Here is a 28,000-nt window from a genome sequence, read left to right on the forward strand (position 1 = left end):
CAATATGGCTGCCAGTTTTAAGAAATAAATCATCTATCTATCTATCTATCTATCTATCTATGCATTAGAATCTAATGATAAGATGGTCAATAGGCGCAAGCACGCATGCGCCATGTTACGTTTTGCTACGATACGTTACGATGCGAGGCTAGTGGAAAGGAGGCTTAAACAAGTGCGCTTGCATCTTCGATCTTTGGATCCAGTGTCTTCGATCAATTTTAAATATGTGTGTATCAACAAGGAACATTTTTGGATAAGATATTGATCGCTGGTGATTATACTGGAAGCATTGAGGTATATATGGAGTATATACGAAACATGTAGGTATATATGGAATATATTGTGTACATTAATGAACATAACGACTTGGCAATGTTGTAGGATTCGGCGGGAAATCTTTCTCGGCAATTGTTAGCAGCATTCAGCAGTTTCTTCACGAAATTTCAAGTTTGAATTTTGCCGGTTGTTGTTGCATAGCTCAAGCGAACGAAGACAGAGCGCATTGTCATTGAAATCCAACATGGAACTGCCTACGATACTAGAGGCTACCATTTCGCAAGGTAAAATTAGAAATTTTTGTAATTGTGAATATGGTGACAAACCATTAAAGAACAACATGGGAAGACGAAGGAAGATGAACATTCGCCGTTTGTCTTTCAGATAAAACTAAACTTGATCAGGCAGAGAAATTTCTGCAAGAAGCGGCGAAAAATAATTTGGTACGTACAGAAAATACCTTACTTGATGTATTATTTCAAATATATCGTAGGGATAAACAGGTTATTTGTAGCGGTATAAAGTTTGCTCAATTTTGTAGCCCGAATTCTTGGTGGCTTTGGCTAATGAACTTGCGAATACCAGTCGAAGTCAAGTATGTCGAATGGCAGCGGCTTTACAGCTAAAAAATCAACTGACTTCGAAGGACGTTGTAGTAAAGTTAGATTACCAACGAAGATGGTTATCGTTGGACGAAAACGTGCGGTTCAGTGTGAAAGCTCAGGCAAGTGGTTTGTTTGAAGGGATCCTGTATTTTAAATTTTATACAGTAGGGCAAATTTGCTGCATGTACAAACTCTAAAAGCTTTATACTTATAACATTTCTATGAAAGAGACATCACTTACATACTTGTGATGAATCTGATGATTATAATGGGTCATTTATACCTTTTGGAGCGACCTTCAACTTGCAGAAACAATCAGGATGTGCAATAGAGGATAGACTATTAATGGACTAACCCCAAATATATGCTTTTTACAATAGCTAGCTGTTTAACATTTCACTGGTTGTAGTCAAGTCCAGTGTTCAGCTTCTCCTCCCCCCCAAAAAAAACAACAAACTCTACATGTTTATATGTATTACTGGTAAGTTTCTGAGCCAGTTGCATTGGAAGTTACAATGAGTGAATGTGGAAATATTTGCTAGAAGCATGTCAAAATATTTGCCAAAGCGCACAAACAAAGGCACTGGAATTTAATGTATTTGGCTAGACAAAACATGTCGATATTTATGAAAAATGATGTAGAAAGTTATTTGAACTTCTGGTGCAACTTGCTTTTTGCATTTAAGTGATCAGGATTTTGATGGTTATTGTGGTATTGCAGATTTAGAGGGAACAGGGCATTAAAGGTGTGGGTGTAAAAGCTAAATTCTCTTGTGATTTGGCACCAAAAATATAGTCACACTCTTAACCATTATATGTGATAAAAAACTTTTAGTGAAAGAATGATAGAGTGCTGGATTTAGAGGAGCAACCGGTCCATAGCAATTTGCATTTTTTCTTATAATTCAGGTTCTTGCTACTTTGGGAACAGAAAGCACACGGCCAGCAATTGGCCCGCAAGTAAGCTTATTCAGATGAAATATCTTATTTTATCTTCGTTTAACGTTTCAATTGATTTCATGTTTGATTAAAAGTGTATTGCTGCCATTGCCTGTGCCGAGCTACCTGTTGAGCAGTGGCCAGATTTGATCGGATTGCTTGTTCAGAATATTACAAACGTATCTGCGACAGAGACCTTGAAAGAACAAACCCTAGAGTCTATTGGATACATCTGTCAAGACATTGTATGTTTTAGCAATGACTTTTATTTTGAAAGAAATTGTTGTGTCTGTTTTACTTTGAAAATTTGATTGAATTTCAACTCATTTTTCATCATCTCCAGGATCCTCAATATCTCGCGAGGGAGGCTAACAATATTTTGACAGCTATTGTACAAGGAATGAGAAAAGAAGAACCAAGGTTCAACTACACTAAGAATGCATGTAGGAAAATTTGTAGGAACATATTAATAGGTCTTTATTCTCTCACAGCAACAATGTGAGGCTCGCAGCCACTACTGCTTTGTATAATTCACTGGAATTTACCAAGGGAAACTTTGATAAAGAGGTACATTTAATCTCTTATTGATCTTCACAATATAGCTTGATTTTCATTCAAACAATAGTATTATTTAAGACTTCGTTCGTGCCCAAGTTGATGTTGGTTAACATTACTTTCAAGATATCCTAAGAGCAGTTTGACCTGTTGTCTTAGTTACCAAGGGTGACATTCGAAATCTGTCATTTAATGAAGTGAAAATTTGAGCCAGTTACTATCGCTTGTTTGAAAGCAGCAGAATGCTTAACTGACCATATCTTCATTGTTCTTTTAGAATGAGAGACATTTTATCATGCAGGTTGTGTGTGAAGCTACACAAAGTCAAGTTACCCAAGTATGTTTGATCACAATCTTTTATAGTTCACAGTTGTATGACATTTTTGCTGTCAACCCCACCAAAATGTTTGTTTGACCCTCCTATATTGCACCAAAAAATACCTATTGGAGGCAAATAGCTCCAGTGTGGTCATTCGCACATGCAAATATTTTACCAAATCTGGTCTGATGAGCTTAGAGTCTTCCACTTGCTTTAAATAGTTCCAAAGTTTAGAATAGGGGGGGGGTGTTAAAGGTCAGCCAACTGAATGGGGTAAAACATTTTTGCATACTTGGTCATACTGATTGGCTCATATGGTGGGTTTGTCCATTCCCCTCCTGGACGGATTTTCATATTTTTTACAAGGCTGGGGCAAAGAATTTTAGGGGGGGGATTGCTAGTAAGAAAGTGATGCGAGACAAAGTAAGAGAGTAAGGATTTTAAGGTTGGTCAAGTATTGTAGCCACTAAAGGCAATGTAGAGAGTTGAAACCTTTTTCCAGCAAAACTCGGTTTAGCTGTACTACTGAACAATTCATAAAGGGAAATTTTTCTTGGAGGAATGAACAATTTATTAAGGAGGGTGAAATCACATATTTGGAGGGTGGCATTGCTATGCACACCCCCAAAGAAAATTCTTCCATGATTCCCACTAGTTTAGAACTCGAGAAGTTCATCCTTTTCTCATATATTGTTTCAACTTCCATTGTTTCCAGGTGAAAATAGCTGCTCTTCAAAACCTGGTGAAAATCATGTCCTTGTATTATGACCACATGGTCACCTACATGGCACCAGCATTGTTTGCGGTAAGCCTAAAAACCTTCATGATTTGTCTAGTTGTTGTCGAGATCGCTTTTCATTTAACATCCTGTTGATAAAATCTCGCATTTTGATGCTAGATAAGCCTTGAGGCCATCAAAAGTGATGTTCCCGAAGTTTCACTACAGGGCATAGAATTTTGGTCAACCGTCTGCGACGAGGAAATTGATCTTGATCTTGAAGCTGAAGAGGTGAGGATGAACACTTTCATTGAAAGCAAATCTCTCAGGGGATTTATGATGGTTGTCGGGAAAATTCGTCGCGACACATGCGCAGTAAGAACTAAAATTCCTAACGAAATGGGTGTTGACCTTGGGGTTGACGATGTTTTCTACTGCGCATGTGTTTTTCCACGAATATTTCATATAGTCGTTGTAAATGTTGTCCAGTACATCCACATTGAAGGTTCATACAACGACTATCTTTAGAGAGCGTATTTTTTACAAGTGCATTAGCTGATGCTCTGATAAAGCTATGTAAAATTATCAGGGCAGTATTTATAGACTGTGCTGTATCATCTTCTAAACAATGACGTCACTTATCGTCACACGAGAGAAGTACATGTTTGTAGATGTAGATCGTCCAGGTTAGTATAGTCCTGAGAAGGACTGTTTTTGTTGTTGACTGACTCATTTGACTCTGAAGATGACTACCGCTAAGGCTGTCGAAACGTCAGTCAACAACAAAAAACAGTCCTTCTCAGTACTATACTAACCTGGACGACCTACATCTACAAACATGTAACGATACTCCCGTGTTCAAACCATTTATTTTATTACGAGAGAAGTACTTTATTAATATTTACTGTTCTTAACGAGCTTTCCATTTGAACCCCGCTGGCAGGGATTCAGTGATGCACGGAAGGAATTTAGAAATTGAAAGGCTCCAATGGCCAATTCACTTTTGTAATATTACTGTATCTGCACTTCATAAATATTTAGAATACACGAAACGACAATATTTAGGTCACTCGCGTCAATTTTAATATCTGGAATGAATTATTTCATTTGAGAATGTACATGTTATGAATTTAAATAGTTTAAATAGAAAGCGGCTCCTTTCAACACTTCGTGATCTTATCGCGTACCTTAATTAACTCCTGCTGGCTCGGCTCTTATTAATACAATGGTTCGGCGTTTAATAAATACAAATTTTTTTTAAAACAGACATGTCTCAACATCTCATAATGGCAACTTCTGCATAACTAAGAACATTATGTACAATATTTGTAGTAGTAATATGATACCGTAATATTTTATACAAATATGAGTATTTACAATGAAATATTGCCTTGAATTAATGATGGGTGCATTTACACACTGAATACAATGTTGAAACGTAAAACTTGAACGCTGAGTTCAAGGTTAGGATAGTTAATGTGAAGTGCTTCTTTAGCTTTAAGTGAGACTGTAGAGTGTGCAGTGTCAATACATTCAAAACAAGAGGAAGAATAGTTAGTTTTGCATAGAAGTGATTTTGAAAGAAGTCGATAGATATGTGAGTTTTTATCAGTTGTCGTGTGTTCCCTGATTCTGGTGGACAAATGACAGGAAGTTCAGTCAATGTATCGGGAATTACATCCTACACAATCAATTTGTACACCACCTATTCAACAGAATCAAGGATAGGATTTTGAATGAAAAGTATTACTGAGTTATCCGATCTTCATTAAAACATCATTGATAGCTACAACAATTGTGTTAAAACTACAGGCTGCTCAAGTTGGTCATCCACCTGAACGCAGCAGTAAGAAATACGCTAAAGGAGCTTTGCAATATCTTGTGCCGCTGTTATTGGAGACACTATCTAAACAGGTGCTATAATTTTATACGACCCTTGATTTGTTCTTCTTTACGCGTGCTTTGCTACGAAATGCTATCTATGTGGTGTGTTGCTGTAGGAGGAATTTGACGATGAAGATGACTGGAATCCTTCAAAAGCAGCTGGTGTATGCCTTATGTTGCTGGCTCAATGTTGTGAAAATGATGTTGTTCCGTACGTCTTGCCGTTTGTTGAAGCAAACATTCAAAATGAAATATGGCAGAAACGAGATGCTGCAGTTATGGCCTTCGGTGAGTCTATCTTACTTTTTATCTCCCTGCACAAGATATCGCCTTCGGTGTGTCTCTAAAATGAATAATTTGAACTCGGGAATATTTTTACATAAGGCTAGTTCTCATGTACTCGTCCGTTCAGTCGTCTCAGTTCAGTCATTTCAATCATCTGGATACAACTCGGCTTGCGTTTTAGGAACGACTAAAACTACTCGAACGACTATCTAAGAACCCGGGAGTATCTTTACATATATTTGTAGATGTCGATCTTCGAGGTTAGTGGAGTCCTTAGAAGGACTGTTGGTGTTGTTGTTGGATGACGTTTCGACCACATTAGCGGTAGTCGTCTTCAGAGTCACTTGAAAACTAACCTTGACAATCAACATCTACAAAACTTTGAGATGAGAAAACGATAGAAAAAAAACTTCAAAATCCTTAAAGGCAAAAAGTTGCGTACACTTAGAAAATATAGTCTCCTTTTCATACTTTTCAAAAGTCGCTATCTAGAACCTGAGCAATGCAGTTGGTGAAACTGGACATAAGACAAAGCTTTGTATTTCAATTTGCACTCCCTACCTAACCTCTTCCTAGAGGAGTTACATATAAGGCAGTATCGTAGAGTCTGGAAAGTAGCCGCTTTCGAAATAGTGGCTAACCCACCAACGGTTTTTTCAATGCGTTTAAAGTTGTGTAAGGTTGTGATTTTTAATGCAATTATACATGAACGTTTTATTAGGATAATGAAGGGTGAATATTGTAAAGTTCTTAAAGTTCTATTAAGAGAGCGGTTACTTTTGATGGAGCGATTACTTTGAGGGCGAGGAAAGCTACATCCGAGACTCTACGGTTTTCAAGAAACCTACCTGAGGTGTTATTGTCGCGCCTTTTCTCCATTTTCTCCGTATGCCATGGACAGATTTTCATATTTTTTTCAGGGGTGATGCAAAAATTTTAGGGAAGGGGGTTAGCTGTTTAGGAAGTGACGTAGACAAAGTAAGGGTCTACATTCTAAGTTGGTATAGTAGTGTAGCCATCAAAGGTTGTGTAGAAATTTGAAATTTTGTCCTGAAAAACTCAATTCAACTGTACTACTGGTTTGTTTTACTAAAAATTGGAGGGCCGTTAAGATCTTTTCTGGGAGTGAGCAATTTATTTTTGGGAGGCGAAGTCTGATGTTTGATGGGTAGCACCACCACCCACCCCATGATAAATCTGTCCATGGCATATGTTGTATACCATACATGTATCTTACGGCATTTTAAGAGCACTGGGTGAAACTACAAAATTTTCAGTCAAAATTTTGTGTTAAATTGGAATACAAATGGTTATCGTCGATTTTTGTGGTCTTTCATAATTTCATTGTTGTCTTGTGTTTATGTTAGGATCTGTTCTTGGTGGCCCGGATCCGGAGGCTTTGAAACATGTTGTGATCAGTGTAAGTAACTCATTACGTATACACGCCTGCTTCTTTTCACATAATCTCAAAAACCACACAGATATATATCTTGCCAAACCTTGCAGTCTAAGAATATATTCAACGGCATTTTTATTCACAATTCCGATTTGCGACGACTAACATTTACCTTTGATGAAATGTACGTTTAAATTATGAAAATTTACATTTCGAGGGCTACTTTTTGCCGTACCATGCTAGACTATTTTTGTTAAATTCTTTGACCTTTTTTATGATTGGAAAATTTTTGGAGTTACGCTCTATTAAACACTAATGGCAATTGCTTTGGCTTCATTATTTTGTATATTAGTATTGTGAAGAGAAATCTATACCACCTGTAGTCAAGGCTTTCGGGGTGCGCACCTCCATGCACACCTCTCTTCAATCCATTCTCGCTCTTGTTGATCCTTGTCCTTAATGATCTACAGGCAATGCCAATGATTATTCAATTGATGCAAGATAGCAGTATGATAGTGCGCGACTCGGCTGCATGGACTGTCGGTCGTGTTTGTGAGCTCCTTCCGGACGAAGCCATCAATCCAGCGTATCTACATCTTTTGTTGACGCAGATGATGTCATGTCTAAGTGCAGAGCCACGTGTTGCCGCTAACAGTTGCTGGGTAGGTACCATAGAAACACAACTGTTACTTTTATTGAACTGAATATGTAACTGGACTACTGCCCTTTGGTGAGCATGCCCGTACTTGCGTGAAACAAATTTTACCTCCCAGATGTCATCAATGAACTTTCTTTGGGCCGCGCGAGGGAAGATTGGGCCTAGTTAAATTGGTGCGACCGGTTACCCGAAGTTCGAGTAGCGTCATCCAGCAGAAAGCTAATTTTTTTGAACGTTCAAAGGAAAAATATAGCACTTGAACTGAGCACCCCTTGCTTCTGAGATTATAAAATATCTTTGTCGTAACGAAAATTTAAACACATTTTACAAGTTTAAAACTTTTACCATCCAATGGATGCTAACGCTATCCAGGCTTCATGCATTTTAAGAACACTGGGTGAAACTACAGAATTTTCAGTCAAAATTTTGTGTTAAATTGGAATACCAATGGTTATCGTCGATTTTTGTTGTCTTTCATAATTTCATTGTTGTCTTGCCCCCTGGCTTCGAACTTGCCTCCTGGCTTCGAATTTTGGCGTGGGTAGCGCTCCAGTTGTATTAAGTTCAATGGTTACATATGGAATGGGCATTCTATGTTAACCGCATTGATCTTCAATGGGAAACTTTTAAAAAATTATCTGGTCTGTGGCTTTTTAATGATCGTTTTTTTGCAATGAACCATATTATGAAAACATTTCCTATAACGTGCTGAGCTCGAAATAACCGCGGGTCGTATTTTCAAAACTTCCACATGAATTATTTGACGGTTTTTTTTTTCAGTGCTCTCTTTAACGCTAATTTATATATACGTAAAAACACGTGTTTGCTCTTGAAATAGCGTAGCTTGCATCAAAGGTTTCGATTCTGTTTTCATAAAATTTCGTGATTAGATTGCTTTGCAATTACCAACTCAGCTAAATTTTATTTGCGTTTAACGAATTTCGACAAATGAGGATTTTTTTAAGAATAGCTACTCCATTCACTATGATAGGGTGATGAATGAGAGCGTCTTCAGCGCTGTATAGTCTTCTCTAAACATATCATTTTTTCACGTTATTTGTTGTAATTTGTTTGAGTGAGCGACCGACGAAAAAGTCGAAATCGACCGACCTGAAAGATAGTTGGCAGAACGGATTTTGAGCGTTATTTTTAGCCCTAACAAGCGTCCATCATTTTTGTCTTCAGGCGTTTTCGTCGCTCGCTGAAGCTGCGTTAGAAAATGCCAAGAATAAGTTTGGCACCGACGAACCACCCACGTTTGCCCTATCAGAAAGTTTCTCGAAAATTGTAGAAGAATTACTGAAAGTGACCAACAGGTATCTTATAATGGAGAGAAACTAGTTTTATCATCGAAATGAATAAATCAATCAATGAGAATTAATTGTCTGATCCTTTTTTGGGTTGTTTTTTTTTCTAAAGATCAGACGGCAATCAAGCGAATCTTCGAAGTGCCGCTTACGAAGCTGTAATGGAAATGATAAAAAATTCCCCTCAGGTTGTTGTTGACGCTTTGACGTGTTTCAATATTTCATTTTTATTAAAGCTCACTGTTCTTCATGATTCTGACCATGTATGACATCTAGAACAGATAGTTTTATTAATTAGCAGCTCCGATATCCACAACTTATAGTTCGTTAAATGGCAACTTCTAAAAAATGATTGCTTTATTAACTGATGACTACTGTCTGCTATAGCTGATAGCTTTATTGACTGACAGCTGTAACGTCGATAACAGATAGTTTCATCTACAGAAAGATTGCTTCTTTTGCTGACAACTGATATCTTCTGTAAGAACTAGTTTCTTTGACTGACAACTGTATGTCTATAACAGATAGTTTTATCTACAGAAAGATTGTTTCTTTGACTGACAACTGTATGTCTATAACAGATAGTTTCATCTACAGAAAGATTGCTTCTTTTGCTGACAACTGATATCTTTTGTAAGAGCTAGTTTCTTTGACTGACAGCTGTAACGTGTATAACAGATAGTTTCAGCTACGGAAAGATTTCTTCTTTTACTGACAACTGATATCTTCTGTAAGAGCTAATTTTATATACTGACAACTGTAACGTGTATAACAGATAGTTTCATCTAATAACAACTGATAACTTATACGAATGATTGCTTGATAAACGGATAACATCCATAAGGCAACGTGCAAACACTCTCAACATGTTGACTGAACATTCGTTTGACATTATAGCTACATTCAACATATTGAGAGCATTTATTTCCACTCCCTATTGAGCGCTGTTGAGGGAAGTTTGGACTTTCTCAAACTTTCCATTCAACATCGCTTAACATTTTCTTTGTTCCACAGTCACCAAAGTGTACTTCAAAATAATTCGGTGCGTTTGAACAGCGCACTCGACAATGTTGAGACAAAGCATGCGCGTCTATAGCAGACAGTTTTATCTCCTGACAACAGAGTACTTCTATTGGTGATTTGCTTCATTGACTGAAAACTTCCAACTAACTAACTAAATTTATCAACCGGTAACTTCTATAACGGATGTTTTAGTGACCATCAGCATGATGAGGTTCTTCCCTTTCTTTATCTAGGATTGCTATACATGTGTTCAATCCACGACACTGGTTGTACTCGATAGACTACAGCAAGTTTTACAACTCGAGGTATGTTATGCATTTAACGATTTGCGTGCATTCTTGCCTGCTAGTATAATAAAATCGTCGGAATTTCTTGTAGGGTCAGATAACCTCCACCGATGATCGCTCGCAGTACCTGGATTTACAAGCTTTAATTTGCGCTACACTGCAGGTATGCTCGAGGTCTAAACTCGTGCGGCGTGCTCCCAATATTGAATAACTTTTAAGGATCGTGACACTGACTGACACTTTGTGTATTACTGTGGTAACTCGTGCCTAAGACACGAGAATTCCTAGGACATCCTACCCGGAACAAAGTAGGCAGGAAGGTTTAATGCGTACGCTGGGACATGTACAGCTCATAGGTCTATTGAATAGTCATTGTTTATTTTACAGATATGTTAAGTAAGTGTGAATTGTCGTATATAGTGCTAAATTTTTAGTCTCTCACAATTACTTTGAGGGGAGGGGCGCTTTGGATCAAACACCATCCCACCCCCACCCCCCAATCCCAGTGTCCACAAACTTTAATTTTATAAACACGTTACTGCGGTTCGTCTCTAATTTGTAATATCTTCTATGCAGAGTGTTTTACGTAAAGTTCAACCGGAAGATGCATTGAAGATCTCTGACACTGTGATGAGTGCCTTGTTACAGCTGTTGATAACACAAAGTGGTCAGGGGGGTGGAACAAAGGAAGATGCTCTTTTGGCCGTTGCCATTCTCGTTGAAGGTTGCTGTTATTTCGTTGGATTTATTTCAACAGATGCCACATTTTGCCTGCTAGCGATACTACCCCATACTCGCTCGTCTTAATAGTTTTCTATTGCTAACATAGAGCGTTCATATTTTCTTAGTAATTGGAATCAATTTTATGAAGTACATGGAGGCATTTAAACCAATGCTCACTTTGGCTTTAAAAAACACCGAAGAATATCAGGTATAATGTTAGATTGCATTTAGGTAATTAGCCTTCTTTTATCATACGATTTACGTCTGTTCTACTGAGCAGATTCTACAAATTGAACTATTGATAAATCCAAACTTATCATGGAACGTAAAAAATGAGTTTATCAACTTCTGTCTTGACGTGTATTTTCAATAGCCGTCAAATGTAATTAGATCTTAGCTTTCTCTAATTAACCTTAGCATGTATATATAATGTGAAAATATGTCCAATAATGAAAAGTTTATCTTGTACATTCTTGCCTTTCTCAATGATAAGTCATGCGACTTAGAGCATTTTTTTACTATTTTCCTGTGTATAATAGGCATGTATCGCTGCCGTTGGTCTTGTCGGTGATCTCTGTCGTGCGTTAGGAGAACAAATCGCACCGTTTTGCGACGAATTCATGAACTTGCTCATGGCGAATCTAGCTGTAAGTGCAGGCCTTCTGTCTTGTGTATTCTACGCATGTTAACATTAAACCATCGAGTGACAGACGCTTTCTTGAAGCTGATGCATCTACTTCATGTAAAGTTGTTTTTTATGTCTTGGCATTTGGCCAGCTCAAATACCGTAATTAATAGTTATCTTCAGGGACAGATTTGTGATTTTTTGTACGGTATCAATTCTGTTGCTTTTTTATTATAAATGAAAGATTTTTAAAAGTGTGCTCCATTAAGCACTTATCACAATTGCTTTTGCCTAATTGTTTGGTACATTAGTATTTTATATGAAAATTATTACCCCACCTGCACCCTCTCTATCCAAGGTGCGCACCCCACCGCACCCTTCCCTAAATCCATTCCTGGTTACCTTAAAAAATCAGGTTTGGATATCTCATTTCAGTATTCTAAAGTTGATTCATGAGGCTGTACTCCATATTTTTTTCCCTTTATTTTAAATTCAGAACCAAACTGTCCATCGGTCGGTCAAACCTCAAGTAATCTCGGCTCTTGGTGATATTGCGCTAGCAATTGGCGCGAACTTTAAAACTTATTTACAGCCTGTTTTGATGACTTTGGAACAAGCCGCGTCCTTAAAAATAGAAACCGTAAGTGAGAAAATTTCGTGGTTTTTATGCAGCTCTTCACCAATATTGTTGTAAAAATACTTGTTTATCGCAGGATGATTACGACACAATTGAATATTTGAACGAACTTCGTGAAGCATGCCTCGAGGCATACACTGGTATCATTCAAGGACTTAAAGGCGATGGAAAAGAGCCCAGTCGTAAGTAGACTAGTAGTTTGCTTTTGCGCACATTAATAGTGGAAAAATAGCACTGTTCCATTTCGGTACGGCTGGCGAATTTATTGTAATCACTGCACACGATTGGATTACATCAGATCCTAGTACATTCATTTTGATGTAGAATAGAGTTACGAGAAATCATTTGCGTGTCGTTTGAGAGCCTTTTTATTCTTTTCTAGCTGAAGTTCAAAACGTATGGGGAGCCGTTCCGAGTATTGTTGCATTCTTAGAATTAATATCAACAGATAAGGACCATTCAGAGGCGGTTGTTATTGCAGCTTGTGGTCTCATAGGGTATGTGCTGGTTTAAAATTCATTCCTTTTCATTTTTGTTGCAATTGAACATGGCGCTTCATAGTCGTGGTTTTTTAACGGAAATTTATGTTGGTGCTTTGTGTTTTTTAGAGATATATGTTCAGCTTATGGCAATATTGTGCAGCCACATCTTGAAAAGACGACAATATTGGAACTGCTGCAAGAGGGGCGCAGGTCAAAAGGTGGCAAGACAAAGAATATAGCGACATGGGCCACCAAGGAATTGAGAAAATTGAAGCAAACATAGGTACGTGGGAGGTCAAATCTTATGAAGATGTTTTACTGTGTATTACAAGTATTTAATTTGTGATAAACGCCGTCTGCTTATGAAGGCCCTAAGATTTAAGAATGCCAGAATTCAAATTTCACCATCAGATCACTCGTGATGAAAATACTTGACTATAGACTAGTTTATATCGGACTCGAGTTTAAATGTACATCGCTCTTCGTGAAAGCACTAAACCTCTGTATATAAGAAGCAAGTTTCACTCTAAGATATCTCATGATCAAAACACCTGGTTTTAGTTTGACGAACTCGTGCTTTAACCTAGTTACAAGCATAGACTATTCTTGATGAAGGCAGTAAACTTAGTAAAGTGGGGCCGGTTGCACGAAGCCTAGATAGCGTTATCCACTGGAGATAGCAAATTTTTCTTAACGTTCGTAAAATCGCTTGGAGAAGAAAAATATGCGATTTCAACTGTGCAATCACGGAAATAAAACATTGTTTCGAAGATTACAAAATTTCTTTGTCATAAGAAAAATATAAAACACCTTTTTTACAAGTTTGAAAATTTTTGCTGTCCCATGGACATCTCTATCCAGGTTTCGAGCAACTGGCCCCTGGAGTATATAAGGATCAAATTTAAGCAGAAGATCTCTCTGGTGAAAACACTGGAACGGCATATATAAAAACTCAAGCTAGATCTCACCAGATTAAAACATGCTTTACTGTAGTTATGTAATAACTCAAGATGCTATTGAGTACACTAGACGTATTTTATAGTGTGAACAGGGGTTATTTTGTGATCAGATTACTCCCAATGGAGATGTCATTCATACGGAGAAATCCTTTAACTATCATAAATTTTTCTTTAGAACCATCACGAGGAGAGTTTGTCTACGAAAGTTGAATGCAACGAAATTTGTGAGTACTGAGTTCAGTGAGAAGAGAAAAGTCCTGAATGTGAGTAGAATAAAATGCACACCGCCGATGACGGTGGTGCGCCGCCGCGCATGCGCAATGGTTGCGCAAAAACTATGCTAATATTGTGCGCAGTGGAAAAATGAACGCGAATTGAGAGTGTTCCAGAATGAAGAATGAAATCGTGAGAGGACAAGAGCGTTTGCTTCGATGAAGAAAAAAAGTAGGATGGCAATGACAATGTATTGGTTAGAGATTTGAACAATTGAACTGAAAATTGCACGGCTGCAAAGTTGATCTTGTCCAGTCGTCAAGCCATTAAAGATTATCGCATGCAATTGATATTTTGATGATTGATTGATAAATTATTAATAGAATTGCATGTAAGATAAAACCGTACAGGTGTCTTTCGATGTTAGTTGGAAACTGTACGTTACTAACACATTCGAGAGAAACGCCATTTTGGATAACACTTTGATCTAGCCATATACAGAGAGAATGTAGAATATGAGAGATGGAATGTTTCTGTCAGTGAGAATAACCGCTTCAAAGAAAATATTCAATTGAAAACAATATACAAATCAAATGCTCCTTCTTTCGTGTAGATGTATTTGAACCCTAGCCTGAGATTTGATAAAATATGGTTTAATTTGGCCTTGAAAAAGATGGCCATTTTTCAATGGTTAGCGATTTTCTAAGATTTTGAAAAGTTCCTCAAACTTTATTTTGATGTGTCTTATTTACTGATGGAATTCCTACTGTAATTAAGCAGTAATTCATTATTCATTGGTATGTCTGTTTATGCAATAGCTTTCTGAATATTTCTCTTGGACGTAGAGAGCATGGTAAATTTTAGTATAAGCTCCTTTATCTCCTTATCAAATTATTCGATAATACACTTGTTTTCATGTCTGTTTCAGCACTTCACAAATCGGCAGTGCTTGAAGTCGTTTTCATAAATATTTCACAAACTTTATATTGTTGATACAGCTTTTGTGTGATTGTGGCAGTCCATTGAAATGAAGCATTTTTTCTTTGCTTGTATGGAAAATTCCAAAATCAGCATGATGGAGTCAGCAGGTTAAATGTAGTGTAATTATCTCGCAAGTGCTCGGAATTCCCAGCCAATGAAGAACATCACAACTATCTTCGAATTTGCGATCAGCAATTTAAAATGCTAACGTTGTATGAAAAACACAACGTTAATCTCATTTTCTCCCATTTATTTTAACTCGTCTATTCAATTACTTAATGATTTAGTTAATATACTTTACGCGTCGATAGTGTTGAAAAGAAGGCATTATGCGTTCCGATGAGACTTAGGTAAACAATGTTTTTGTATGGTTATTCCTGTGTCTCCTAAAATAATTAAGGTTTCATTATATAATATTCCAAAACTTATGCTCGCATTAGCATAAGACCTGCAGTGTCATGTTATAACCTGCAACGACAATATGAGCAATTCCATATAAATAACTTGTTTTGTTTGACAATCCTGTTGTTGTCTTCATTTTCTGTGAGATATTAAGCGCACGACGCTATTGGTTGAACCTAATCAAATATTTGCAATTTATATTTTGATCTGAACTCGAGCGCCATTGGCTCGATGTGGCTTTCCGCGCGCTCTAGGCCAATCACAACGAAGCTCATTGAGAGGCAATCGTATTTAGAAACACATGTAAGTCATATGAATTAAAATCATCGCTGCAATATGCATCGAAGATCGTTGAGTTATAAGTTTTGCATAAACTGTTTACGGTAATCCTTAGGTACACAACGGCTTATATTTCAATCTCAGAAAGCGTTGGCGCCTTTTTTCAGAACAACTCATCTTGTGTACGATTTTGCTGCGAGAATGGATATGCACACGATGCTTCCTTCCGTCAGTATTTTCAACGAACTCCAAACGGTTCACGAGAAAGGATATTTTTACGTATTACCCTCTCTTGAAGAAGACTGGCAGCAGGTTCGTTGGTATATTTAAATTGAAAATTGTACATAATAATCCAAGGCAAATCGCTACTCGGTCATCGACTTTGTTTTTAAAATTTATATTACATTGTCTACTATACTAGTCACTGTCGTACATCTTCCAACTTTTTCACTATTACTTACATCGCCTTTGATCTTGTCCTTCATGTTGTAGTTGTGTGGAGAGGTGCACACGAACGAGAGGATTTTATAACTGTAGTAATATGATATTGTTTTCAACAGTATAGTAAAATTTCTCAAGCGTGCTATGTTGTGAAGTAGGCAGAATTGCAATCATGCTTTTTCATAACTAAAACTCGCCAACTGTTCGAAACTTTATAAACAGCATTTTCTGCATTCTAGTCAAATTATCAATGTTTTCCTTCATATGTAATGCGAAGAATTCAGGAGAAAGGCCCTCTCAAATATTTTGACATGGTTCACTAAAGAAAGTACGACAAAAATTCTTTTTTGAGGGGGCAATGTACAACAAATATGTACATTTTTTACTCACTAATCATACACTATCACACGTGTAAGTTCCTACCGTAATGTTGGATTTTACTGAGGAATATCGATGTTGGAGTTTGAAAAGTAAAAGTTTTATCAATAAGATGTTAAGATTAGACAGCGTGCATTCATAAACGTAACCAAATAATATGTTTCATTATTCATATCAGCATATGTTTTCGTTTCTTTGTCTTTCAGACTCGACTGGAAATGGATCGTTATTTGTGCCCAGAGACGCGAGACAGTGGCCCTGATCTCTATAATAATGCTCCATGGAATGATATACCTTTGACATTTGATGTTGAGAATCTGAATCTTCTCGATTTGAACACGTGTGGAAACTCTACGGAGAATTTATGCTCTTCCACGGCCTTTGTGTTCCACGAACTACCTGTAAATATACCTGCAATTTCATATGAGCAAAATGGCAACCAGCCTCTGTGTATTGACTTTAAACTTAAACCATTGTCAGTGAAAATAGCTGGCGTGGAAGAAACTGACTCTAAAGTCAAGCATGAAACGGTGCAGTTACCGTTGACGCCACCGAGCTCACCCGAGTTGAGCAATAGTACAACGAAACGAGAAGGCAACGGATTAAAACAGAAAGCACCCGGACTTAAAGAGATCTGCGCTGTCAACAAAGACGTGAACGAGGCAAAACGTCGAATACACAGATGCCCGTTTACTGGCTGTAGAAAAGTTTACACAAAAAGCTCACATCTTAAAGCACATCAACGAACACATACGGGAGAGAAGCCATACAGTTGTTCTTGGGAAGGATGTCACTGGCGGTTTGCTCGCTCAGACGAGTTGACTAGACACTTCAGAAAGCATACCGGAGCGAAACCTTTCAAATGTACTCATTGCGATAGATGTTTTGCGCGTTCTGATCATCTTGCTTTGCATATGAAACGGCACGTTTAACCTGAAGTTGCGCTGCGCTCGATAAGTGTTTTTGTTCAGTCGTTCTTTCTGAAAGATTGAAGAAGCTCTGTTCCTTCCGGAGAAGCAAAGTTGTTGGAAACTTCAAGACGTCAAATGTCTTTTACGAGTTGTGCATGTTTGGGGATAAGGTGCATGGGTTATTTAGTAAATTCTTGAGCCTCTATGGCTCATTTTGTGTACGTGTAGTTTTTGAACGGAGAAAATTCGACTTTACGAACGTCACAGATAGCGCAAATAGCGAAAACGATTTCTGGAACGCATCCTCATCAAATATTGTTTTATTAGCTTATGCGATGAAATATTGGATTCTGTACGCTGAATAAAAATGTTTGATTAAAAGTATTTTCACAACCGCAGCCTTATTGTGTCTACATTTTTTGGATTGCTTTTTGAATTATCTTGATGTCCAGGTCACGCGAGATCAGTGGAACATAAGATGTTGTCTTGGAAACCGCGTCTCGCAAGAAAGGATTTGTAAATATTTACTGTATTGATAAATTGTTCATTCGTTCAAAACGTTTGTGAAAATTTAGATTTAGGCGGATTGCAGCTATCTTATTTTCCTTCACTCTGAATCTCAACAAAATATGGCGACAAATGCGGGTAAATTTATCGACAGAAATCCAGATATACTCGCGGTAATGCCTGTGTGTAGTTACATGCATATCCTTCATTTCTTCTTTTCTGTTTTACATTTATTCATCACATTGTATTGCCTCTTCCGAAGGCGGGAAAGACGAGAACCAGTGGTGATTCTGCTAGTGATTGCTTGGATGTGAAGAGCGAGGTATGCCACGGATTTTCATCTTCGAAGTGAATGCATGAATTTTTAACAGCACAGTTTCATGAATATTTCAATGTGCTTATATGTACAGCAAGCCTCAATATCGCCCTCAATCAAGAAGTTCCAAGAGACAACACAGCCTGGACCTGGCAAAGAAAGAATACATTATGGCAAGGCTCAAGATAGCAAAATAGCCTACGAACTTACACATGGGATAAAAACGAGACCGTCTTTAGTGGTATGTGCACTTTACTCTGCGTCGTATTACTTGATTTTGTGTCCTAGGTGTCGCAGATGACAATCAATTTAGATTATAGGTCATTATGAATTGTGCATCTGGAAAGTTTTGATCCAATTGACCATTTTAAAGTCTTGTGATTAAACTGCTCTATTATGCTGTCCGTCCTAAATGTTGATCTTTGTGAACTGTGTTTTTCTCTCTACCTGTAGGTGGGAGATCTGGTTAATCCTTTTCCGAAAACATTGTTCAAGCAAAGATTGCAAGATCGTAAAGAGAGTCAATATGCTAGCAAAAAGAAAGCTCCTCTTGGTAAAAGCATCTCAGATTATTGAAAACATGTCTACGAGGGTCTCGTTTATGCCAACTTCAACAATCATACACCGAATAAGAAATATTGTATACCATGACTGTATTGAGTTACCCCGTTGGGATCGGTCGGCGTAAGCTGATCCCACGTGCTTTAGTCTAATTTTCATGTGCTTTAATTTCAAGGAAAATCACATGACCAAAGACTAGGTCTTCCCGAAGGCGTCGGTCTCTACGAGGTGACCTATGGTATCCCAATATCGAGGGATGGTAAGGCCGGCGACATGATCAATCCTCTCAAGTCTCGAAGACAGGTTGACGAAGAGGCGAATGATAGAAAAGAATTGTATAAAATCAGCCATCATGCTTATGATGTCGGCGAAACGTACGATAGGAATTACAACTGGCAGAGGGTTAAGAAGTCAAGTGCATTTGGTATCGAAACACCACACGAAAATGATGGAAGACATGTGAAAAAGAGTTTGAAGTGGCTCTTTGATACTCAAACGTAAGTATCCTCTCCACTCCCTCCCTGGGACTGTACTAAACTAACGTATGTAACCAACCCCCCTCCCAAGACTATGCTGGACCTGCATCAAACCAACGTAAGTAACCCACCCTCTCAGGATTGTACAAGAACCATATCAAACCAACATAAGTACCACCCCTCTCAGGACTGTACAAGAACCATATCAAACCAACATAAGTACCACCCCTCTCAGGACTGTACAAGAACCATATCAAACCAACATAAGTACCACCCCCTCTCAGGACTGTACAAGAACCATATCAAACCAAGATAAGTACCACCCCTCTCAGGACTGTACAAGAACCATATCAAACCAAGATAAGTACCATCCACTTCCAGGATTGTACAAGAACCATATCGGACAAGAAGAACAACTATGTCGAGCAGTAGTTTTTTGTGAAACGTTTCGTCTACATTTGTTATTGCATGTTTGTTTTTCATAAATCTGTTCATAAAACCAGTTTGTAGCAAGCAAATGAATCGCCATTACATATATAAAATATCGAGAAAAATTTTATCAAAGTTTCGTGCTACACTTATCCTGGTGTGAATATCTCTGTAAACAATGGCATTGTTGCAGTAAAATGTTTTCGACCACCATATAGAGGCCCGTTTATGAAATCTGCCCGACTAAAATTCCAAGCACATTCTGTGACATTCCCCAAAGAAACTAAACGCCATTTTTTGCGTATTTCTTCAGTGAGAATGCCGCTCACATCGTTTCGAAACGTTTAGAGGCGTTTCGCGAGCGAACACAACCTCAACTTGGAAAAGTCCACGATCCTTTAAAGGAGACAATGAACGTGCCCCCAGACCATACCTTCGGTGTTCTCTTTAAACCAGACGAGTTTGGAGCGGGGGACCTGGTTCACGGGCGTACACTTGATCATTGTTTAAAAGGTCGCGAGCACCAGAGAGCTGTCTTGGCTTCTATAAGACAAAATCTGAAAAAACTCAACTATCATGCTTTTAAGGACTTGAAATCTGCTTTCAAATACTACGATAAGGTAAATATATATGGCTAGGAGGTCCGTACGGAAAAAATATTTCATGAGATTCCAAAAGCGGCCCTGGGCACTTTTGAGGCCGTGTGAAATATTTTTAACCTAAACTGTAAACAACATTTTTTAAATTTTCATTATGAAGAAATCCGCGTTGTAAAATGACCGATGCGGCTTGATGTTGTGACTAAAATGGATTGTTTTCTACAAATTTCTCTTCGTCTGGATAGTATAATTCACTCTTGCTGTGATAACTACCATCTGAATGCACTTTGCTTTCTCGTTGACAGTCGCTTTAAATCAATTTTAAAAATTTATATTTCACTTTGTAAAAAATATCACTTTTGGGCCACGGTCAAGATATCGTAAGATAGCTGCCCGCTGCTGTTTTCAGTCAGATGGCGGGAAATCAAAAAATATCGTTTCGCATGCGTAAATAAAAAAATAAAATTGAATTGTTCTTTTCAGAACAGATAATTTCTTACTGGATTAACTCTCTCTAACGCGGTCTCTTCAAAACGGAGATCTCTCTTATGCAGACATCTTTCCTACACATTCTGTATGCACTGTCATCACAAGTTCTTCAACAGTATTGTTTACTCAATTTTAGGATGGTTCTGGAAAAATAAGCGAAGACGAACTCCGTGCAGTATTGGAGCACTTTAAACTTCCTGATGAGTTTCTTGACTCTCTCATATCTTACTGCGATATCGATGGTGACAGACAAATAGATTACGACGAATTTTGCAATTTCCTGAACTGGCAGAACGTATTTAAAGACGAATTGGTCTATCATCAACAAACAGCCAAAGAGGTAAAGTTATACCTTAAACATATTTACAGAATGCTGGCATGGCTGATGCGAAAAATACAAAGGAAGTTGTCTTTGACACGTCCGCGATGTTTATCGTGTTTGAGGCCTCGAGCATCAGCTGATGGCAGACCAGAATGGCGACTGTATCAACTCGCTTTGGAACTCTGTTTTGTCGACTCTCGCAGATTGCACCTAAATGTGTTTGTTTCGTTTTTTGTTGGGTTTTTTTTGTGACATCAGGCTTCGTTTAAGACGCATCAACAAAAAGAAAATCAATGTAAATTTATCGTACTTTTGAATCTGAAGATGGATAATAAAAACCTTTCATATTCATCTTTTAACACAGTCTACTGTATCTCGAATTTATGAGATTATTTGCGCATTAGATCATTACATATCGATCGAAAATTTTGAAATCGCATATTTATCTCCTTCACCTCCGTAAGGGGGGCCGTTTGTGAAATTTTTTATTAGATTTGCTTTGACCCTCCCACCTGCTTTATATATAGTTGCAAAGTTTACAACTGGGGGGTGTTTCAGCTCTTTCGACTAAATATAGTCACGCTGTATGAAACTTATCATAACTGGAAAGCTACCTATACTGTTTTACAAAAGTTTGTAAAGAGCAATCAACTAGTCTTAATCTTTCCCTAAGTTGAACACAACTCAACCATTGAAATGAATATAGCTTGAAGGCTACCTGCCTCAATAATATTTAACCAGTAATTAAATTCGTCCCAGTGTTTTATTTGCACAGTAAAAAGAGAGTTTATCACCAACTGCCTTGCAACAGAATGTTTCACTTTTAGATACAAAGGATGGAGAAGTTGAAGGAGGAAAATCTTGAACTGCCAGACATCAGTAAAACTTCGCGACAAATCGACGAGGCCATCGGTGGATGGAAAACATCTTCTTCGACTGTCGATTCGACGGTGGGTCGTCACGACACCAAAGGTACGAGCATTAAATAAAAGTTTAATCCTTGTTGGTGGCGCTGGGTGCTGCGCAACAGTTTTGCTAAGAACCTGGGATCTTGTTACTATTTATGAGAAATTTCAAGTTTGATAAGAAAGTCATTTCTTTCCCAAATCCACTAATGTTGACCAATCTATTTTTACGGACACCCATAAGCATCAGCAGTACTTTTTAAACTGTCCCCCTGTCTTTAATTTGCTTCGAGCTTCAAATCAATCAGTCTCGTAGAATTTATTCCACGTCAATAAAATACCTTAGTGTTATATTATATAGTTTATGTATGTCTCTAATCAGGTTGAAAGGTCTTCTAAACAAGATTATTGGTACTTATTTATTTCTTTGGTGGTCGCCATTTCATTTTTTAATATTTTGCTCCTGCTTTAATATTTTGCTTTTGTCGAAGCCAATGGCTGCGCCGTCTAAAGAAGGTCGAGGTGTTCTCGAACCAGTTTTAACATAAGAATTTTTTAGCTTGGAGATCGTATGGTGTGCCCACAATACGCAGTGATCTTCCCGCACCTCGAATTCGAAGAATATCAGACAGAACTGTGAGTATTATAGAAGTTAATATTAGATAGAAATGTGAGTATATTGCGGGGTAATATTTCATAGAAATGTGAGTACATTGGGAGGTAGTATCCAATGGAAATATAAGTACATTGGGGGGTAGTATTTCATAGAAATGTTAGTACATTGGGGGGTAGTATCCAATGGAAGTATGAGTATATTATTGAGAAATTTAGATAGAACTGTGAGTTTAATAAGAGGTAATATTCGATAGAACTGTGAGTATATTTAGCGGGTAACATTAGGTAGAACTGCGAGTATATTAGGGTATAATATTGGATAGCACTGTGAGTATGCTAAGGAGCAGTTTCAGATGGAAATTTGAGAGCACGAAAGAGTGATATCATGAGAGAGGTCTTTGTGTCTAAAAGGTCATCATCATATAAAACTATACACAACTTATTATTTGTTTTTCTAGAACTACGGTGATGAATCTGATGCATATGGTCTGGTTAATCCTTCGCTGTACACCACTCTGGGAGTTCACGAGAAAGATTTCTTCATGGCTAGAACACCTAACGAGGTACATATTGCCATGGTCTATTGCTGTAATGCAATAATTTTAAATCGACTAAATCATACAAATAGAAATCGAATGTTATACAGGTCTAGCTTGATTCAAGAAAAAATTTATATTCTAAAAAAACCTACAATGGTTTGTCATGTTGGTTTACCTTCTCGTTAAACATTCACATCATCTAATCCATAGAATACATTCTCTATCTAGTACTCGGGCCCCAGGCATTTCCGGCCGCAGTTTAAATACGATGTTAATGCCACCAATAGTTGATACATTCTTTTACTTTTGTGCAGGTACATCGGGTCATAGATAGTGTCGGTATGCGAATGTCGGCAGATACATTCGATAAATATTGGAAAAAGGCGGCCTCTCTTCACCCGCAAGGAGAGGTACGTCATTTATTAAACATAGGTACGCATAACGTACACACATCAACGGTTGCTTGAACCAATAACGAGGATAAAACTGGAACTCTTTACAATCGTCGACAACGAGTTAAAATCAACAAAACATTTCTTAATTTATTGCCGTGTTGATTGTTTTTATGAATTTCGTACGTCAAGTTTGATCAATGTGTTTCAGCGCAGCATTGCGTATGTAAAATCCGTACATAACCGAACTCCGATCGGTTTCCGCTCGGATACTTCCGACTTATAAACGTAAACACGTCAATTTTAAGCAACAGCCGTTTGACAATGGTGGTCGACCGAAGTTCTACACACAGCATGTCCGTCTTTCTTTTTTTGACAGCGATGTTTTTAGAGATTACTCGACTAAAAGGCACTGCAAATTGAAGAAACACAATTTTATCTCGAGGTATTTCAATATTTTTACTTCGTCCGTGCGGTTTCGGCTAACTATTTCGTTAATGTTTTCGTCTGTTTTGCGAAAAACAACTTTTACCCGGCAAAACTTAAGTACACTCACATCGCGTTCTTTCAACTTCAAAAAAGTGTCAAAAAAATTGATCGAATCACAAAACAATTTGTGCCATTCCTTTTTCTCTTTCAGGTGAGCATACAGTCGTTCAAAAACGTTCTGGATATGGAACAATCAAAACAAAATAAACTGGTAAAAGCTTAAAGTGTATTTCAATTACGAATATGTCAAACTCTTAGAGTTGTATTACTTATTGTGAATTATAGTACAAGGTGCGCTTTATTTTGTATTCTATATATGCTATATGTACAACTACAAAAATAAACTAGTGCATTTTATAAGATTTATATATCACAGTACACAAACTGACATTTACAGGCCAAGAGCAAAAAGACTTTCTAAAGTAATAAATCATACTGAGCACATTCCATATACTGCCACTGTAATATTTCTGAGGTTCATGACAGACTGGTTTTTCGGTAAGTATTGAACAGAAAAACCATTTGAAATTTCCGTTTTCACACCAATTGCTGTGAGAAATTTTGAGGCGACAGGGTCTGGTTCCACATGCTTTTCATCCAATCCATCTGTCAGCTTCATCGCAATTTTTATCTAAATTAAGTTGTTTTAATACAAAAAAAAATAATACATGAAGAGTTTTCATAGCATAATCTATGCCTAAGTTTATTGGGAAAGGTTTCAACACCTTAAAGGTTTCCATAGCATACAACTCAAACATTGAAGTACGTCAGTGCTATATACTGGGTGTATAAACAAAATGCTATCCTTTCAAATCACAAAACATTTATAATTTGCAAGATTAAGCAGTAATTGATTCCATTAGAGGCATAAACACAATGGAATTTGTAATTATGCATGCTTCACAATTTTATTGTGGTTATCATTCTTTGGGGATGAATACTGAGTGACTTCGGGTGACTTCAAAGAGCTGCAGTTTCTTGATACACCCCATATCTACACAATAACCAACATTGGCATGTACTCACAATTGTTATGATGGCTTGTCTGTGAGTGATGTCACAATCCACCAGGGCAAGAATCTGATATTTACTCATTTCTGTAAGGTAAGAACAAAATACAAGTTTAATGTTTATGTTCACACACTATGCACAAGAAAGGATACATACTAGAAAGGCACTCCAACAGGGCACATAAGCTTTTCAAAAGCTCCTCTTTTCCTGAAAAAATGACTTCATTTCTCTCTTTGTAAGTGCCGAAACCCACTTTTTCTAACAAAGCACAGCAATCCTCATACACTTGGTCAGAAAATAATTTCTCCAAATGTTGCACTGTGATCTTGCACAACACATCTTCTCCTTCCAAATGATCAAGGAAATTTTCAATCTGTGAACAAATCTTTGTGAACAATTGTGCTCTAGATCATCGACAAATTATATAATTTGTAACATTTCATACCACAAAATTCAGTTTAGATGCACACGAAGGATCATTTTTTAGGATTTTTCTCAACATCAATATAACATCATTGCTAACATCGCTAAAAAGTAGATGATGCAAGGCACTTTGGACTGCTTTCTCTACAAGAGAATGATTTTGAATATTGAGAAGACATTCTGAAAATTGGCAAAACAAAACAGTTTGTAGTGTCAGGCCGCAAAACTATTCGATTTATATGAGCATCTCCTTCAGCATCATGATTTGAGCCATAAACCAAATGCTTTCTACATACAAGTGGCATGTAGTATATTTAGGTATATCTATTCAACAGTATTCCTAAACTTGTGTTCTATGTTCTATATTGTATATTCCCTATACTGAAGAGTGTTGTGAGTCAGGACCTGCACATAATAGTGGGATGACTTGAGTTTCTTCTCGGAATGATGTAGTGCTATCACATTTTGTGATTGGCTTGTAGCATGTTGCTCTATAGCTTGTATCCATTGATGTGCAATAGCAATGACTAAGGCTAATTGACAAATTAACACAGTTTGTTCACACATTACAAAGTAAATTTATTCTTACCGCTGAACATTCTGCTTTCATGCTGTGGTGGAGGAGCATCAGTGACGTCTTCCGCAAGTTGTAAACGCAGCAGATTTTTATCAAGTTTGATTTTGTAACACATATATGCGAGGGTCGTACCACGTGGTATAGTATATTGCTTGTATTGCTTCAAATCCGATGAAACAGAGCTGTTTAAATTTAAGGAGAGTTGTGCGGTGCCAACATCTAGTTCACCTGAAAATTTGAAAATGTGTATTTTTGGTGGGCGTTTCCATGTTGAACATTGTCAATTCACTTGTACACATACCACTGACCATGGTATTGACATTATCTTGAGGAACAACTCCAGATGTCACAATCAAACCAATCAAGAACAAGCTTTTTGTTGGATGTTTTCTTATAGATTTCACTAGTGGATGGTCCGGCTTAACCGGTTTACCATTTGTGGCATTATACAGTTTTTGCCAGACAACCTCCTGCTTGGTAACATTACTTAGCTTCAGAGAGATGTCCATGGTTTCAACTATGCTCAAATCAACACCAAACTCCTCGGCAATCTTTCCACCAATTTTCCCGGACTTATGATATCTACGTGAGCTGTGGTAATTTTGCAGTAGTACCGATGACTTTTTAAGATCTTCTACATTTACAACCTGCTGTGTGAAAGAGAAAATAACTTTTTACCAAACCTTGGTGAAATGGGTGTGGCCATGCCTATCGTTTTAGAGTTCGTCCTCCCTTAGCCTGCCTAATATCCTCCTCAAACCCACAATGAAAAAGAAAAAGAGAAAATAACTTTGTACCAAACCTTGGTGAAATGGGTGTGTCTGTGCCTATCATTTTAGAGTTCTTGCTCCCTTAGCCTCCCTAATATCCTCCTCAAACCCACAGTGAAAAAGAAAAAGAGAAAATAACTTTGTACCAAACCTTGGTGAAATGGGTGTGTCTGTGCCTATCATTTTAGAGTTCTTGCTCCCTTAGCCTCCCTAATATCCTCCTCAAACCCACAGTGAAAAGAAAAAGAAAATAACTTTGTACCAAACCTTGGTGAAATGGGTGTGTCTGTGCCTATCATTTTAGAGTTCTTGCTCCTTAGCCTCCTAACATCCCCTCAAACCCACAGTGAAAAAGAAAAAGAGAAAATAACTTTGTACCAAACCTTGATGAAATGGGTGTGTCTGTGCCTATCATTTTAGAGTTCTTGCTCCCTTAGCCTCCCTAATATCCCCCTCAAACCCACAGTGAAAAAGAAAGAGAAAAGAACTTAGTACCAAACCTTGGTGAAATGGGCGTGACTGTGCCTATCATTTTAGAGTTCTTGCTCCCTTAGCCTCCCTAATATCCCCTCAAACCCACAGTGAAAAAGAAAAAGAGAAAATAACTTTGTACCAAACCTTGGTGAAACGGCGTGACTCTGCCTATCATTTTAGAGTTCTTGCTCCCTTAGCCTCCCTAATATCCCCCTCAAACCCACAGTGAAAAAATTAATGAACACACCTCAAGCATAATATCATTGAGTGTCAGTTCCTTGGGAACGTATTTGTATGCCGATTTCCAAGGTAAGTGCCATTTTCGAGTCTTGCGCTCGACAAGCGATAGGATCTTACAGCAATCTGACGAGGCACGACTCCGAACCGGAAGTAAAGTATGATCAGAAATGTCTTTAACGACTTGCTTCACAGTTGCATCAAATAGCGACATTGATTCGAAATTCGTTCTTATCTTTACAGTGTTAAATTCAAGTTCCAAAATTCAATAAAATCAGAAGAAAGTCAATTGTCAAAAGCGAAGAAAGGTTTCAGTCAGAGCCCTCTATTTGTAAGCGTTGGGACATCCATTGTTATCCGTTCAGCTTACGTTGATTGGGCAATATTGATCACCTGATCAATTTCCGCCATTTTGGTTCCTAGTTTGAAATTTGATCTAGTGTTTATATAGCAATTACTGCTAGTATTACAGTATTTTGAGAAAATATTGCGCTTCTTTATGGATAAGTGTGTAATAACTGATTGTTGACGGCTACTAATTGTCATTATATATCGCCAGAACCGAGGATTACGAAAAAAATGAAAG

At 37.6% G+C, this 28,000-nt stretch overlaps 4 protein-coding genes across 5 annotated transcripts; 3 read left to right on the top strand and 1 right to left on the bottom strand.

The window, feature by feature from the left end:
• The first annotated feature begins 143 nt into the window (after positions 1-143).
• On the top strand, positions 144-14,490 carry LOC124453537 (importin subunit beta-1-like). 2 transcript variants are annotated; one of them, XM_047004322.1, is made up of 27 exons: positions 144-320; positions 382-560; positions 661-719; positions 818-1,000; positions 1,791-1,841; positions 1,916-2,065; positions 2,164-2,240; positions 2,312-2,387; positions 2,653-2,712; positions 3,410-3,499; positions 3,593-3,703; positions 5,225-5,326; positions 5,413-5,584; positions 6,949-7,001; positions 7,448-7,639; positions 8,821-8,951; positions 9,055-9,130; positions 10,199-10,270; positions 10,344-10,415; positions 10,829-10,976; positions 11,101-11,183; positions 11,515-11,622; positions 12,097-12,240; positions 12,314-12,419; positions 12,620-12,734; positions 12,846-13,002; positions 13,854-14,490. In XM_047004322.1, the coding sequence occupies exons 2-26, from the start codon at positions 521-523 to the stop codon at positions 13,000-13,002; spliced, it is 2,628 nt and encodes an 875-aa protein (XP_046860278.1). In that variant the 5' UTR covers positions 144-320; positions 382-520; the 3' UTR covers positions 13,854-14,490. The 2 variants fall into 2 exon arrangements, with proteins under 2 accessions (XP_046860278.1, XP_046860277.1); XM_047004321.1 differs by having other exon boundaries at positions 144-294.
• On the top strand, positions 13,003-24,282 carry LOC124453539 (EF-hand domain-containing family member B-like). Its single transcript, XM_047004324.1, has 13 exons — positions 13,003-13,013; positions 17,859-17,963; positions 18,053-18,112; positions 18,201-18,347; positions 18,560-18,659; positions 18,843-19,164; positions 19,886-20,192; positions 20,797-21,000; positions 21,810-21,954; positions 22,447-22,523; positions 22,961-23,065; positions 23,356-23,451; positions 24,074-24,282. The coding sequence occupies exons 2-13, from the start codon at positions 17,913-17,915 to the stop codon at positions 24,143-24,145; spliced, it is 1,686 nt and encodes a 561-aa protein (XP_046860280.1). The 5' UTR covers positions 13,003-13,013; positions 17,859-17,912; the 3' UTR covers positions 24,146-24,282.
• Positions 15,579-17,681, top strand: LOC124453543 (Krueppel-like factor 6). Its single transcript, XM_047004327.1, has 2 exons — positions 15,579-15,865; positions 16,579-17,681. Exons 1-2 carry the CDS (start codon positions 15,755-15,757, stop codon positions 17,302-17,304), a joined length of 837 nt encoding a protein of 278 aa, XP_046860283.1. The 5' UTR covers positions 15,579-15,754; the 3' UTR covers positions 17,305-17,681.
• LOC124453541 lies at positions 24,135-27,849 on the bottom strand. The gene is made up of 7 exons (XM_047004325.1): positions 27,425-27,849; positions 26,235-26,583; positions 25,946-26,161; positions 25,379-25,500; positions 25,090-25,306; positions 24,949-25,019; positions 24,135-24,553 (listed from the first exon to the last, which is right to left on the bottom strand). The coding sequence occupies exons 1-7, from the start codon at positions 27,626-27,628 to the stop codon at positions 24,353-24,355; spliced, it is 1,380 nt and encodes a 459-aa protein (XP_046860281.1). The 5' UTR covers positions 27,629-27,849; the 3' UTR covers positions 24,135-24,352.
• Positions 27,850-28,000: the final 151 nt, after the last annotated feature.

The sequence above is a fragment of the Xenia sp. Carnegie-2017 genome, unplaced genomic scaffold, assembly GCF_021976095.1.
Source record: "Xenia sp. Carnegie-2017 unplaced genomic scaffold, XeniaSp_v1 HiC_scaffold_25, whole genome shotgun sequence".
In the NCBI taxonomy this organism is placed as follows: Eukaryota; Metazoa; Cnidaria; class Anthozoa; order Malacalcyonacea; family Xeniidae; genus Xenia; species Xenia sp. Carnegie-2017.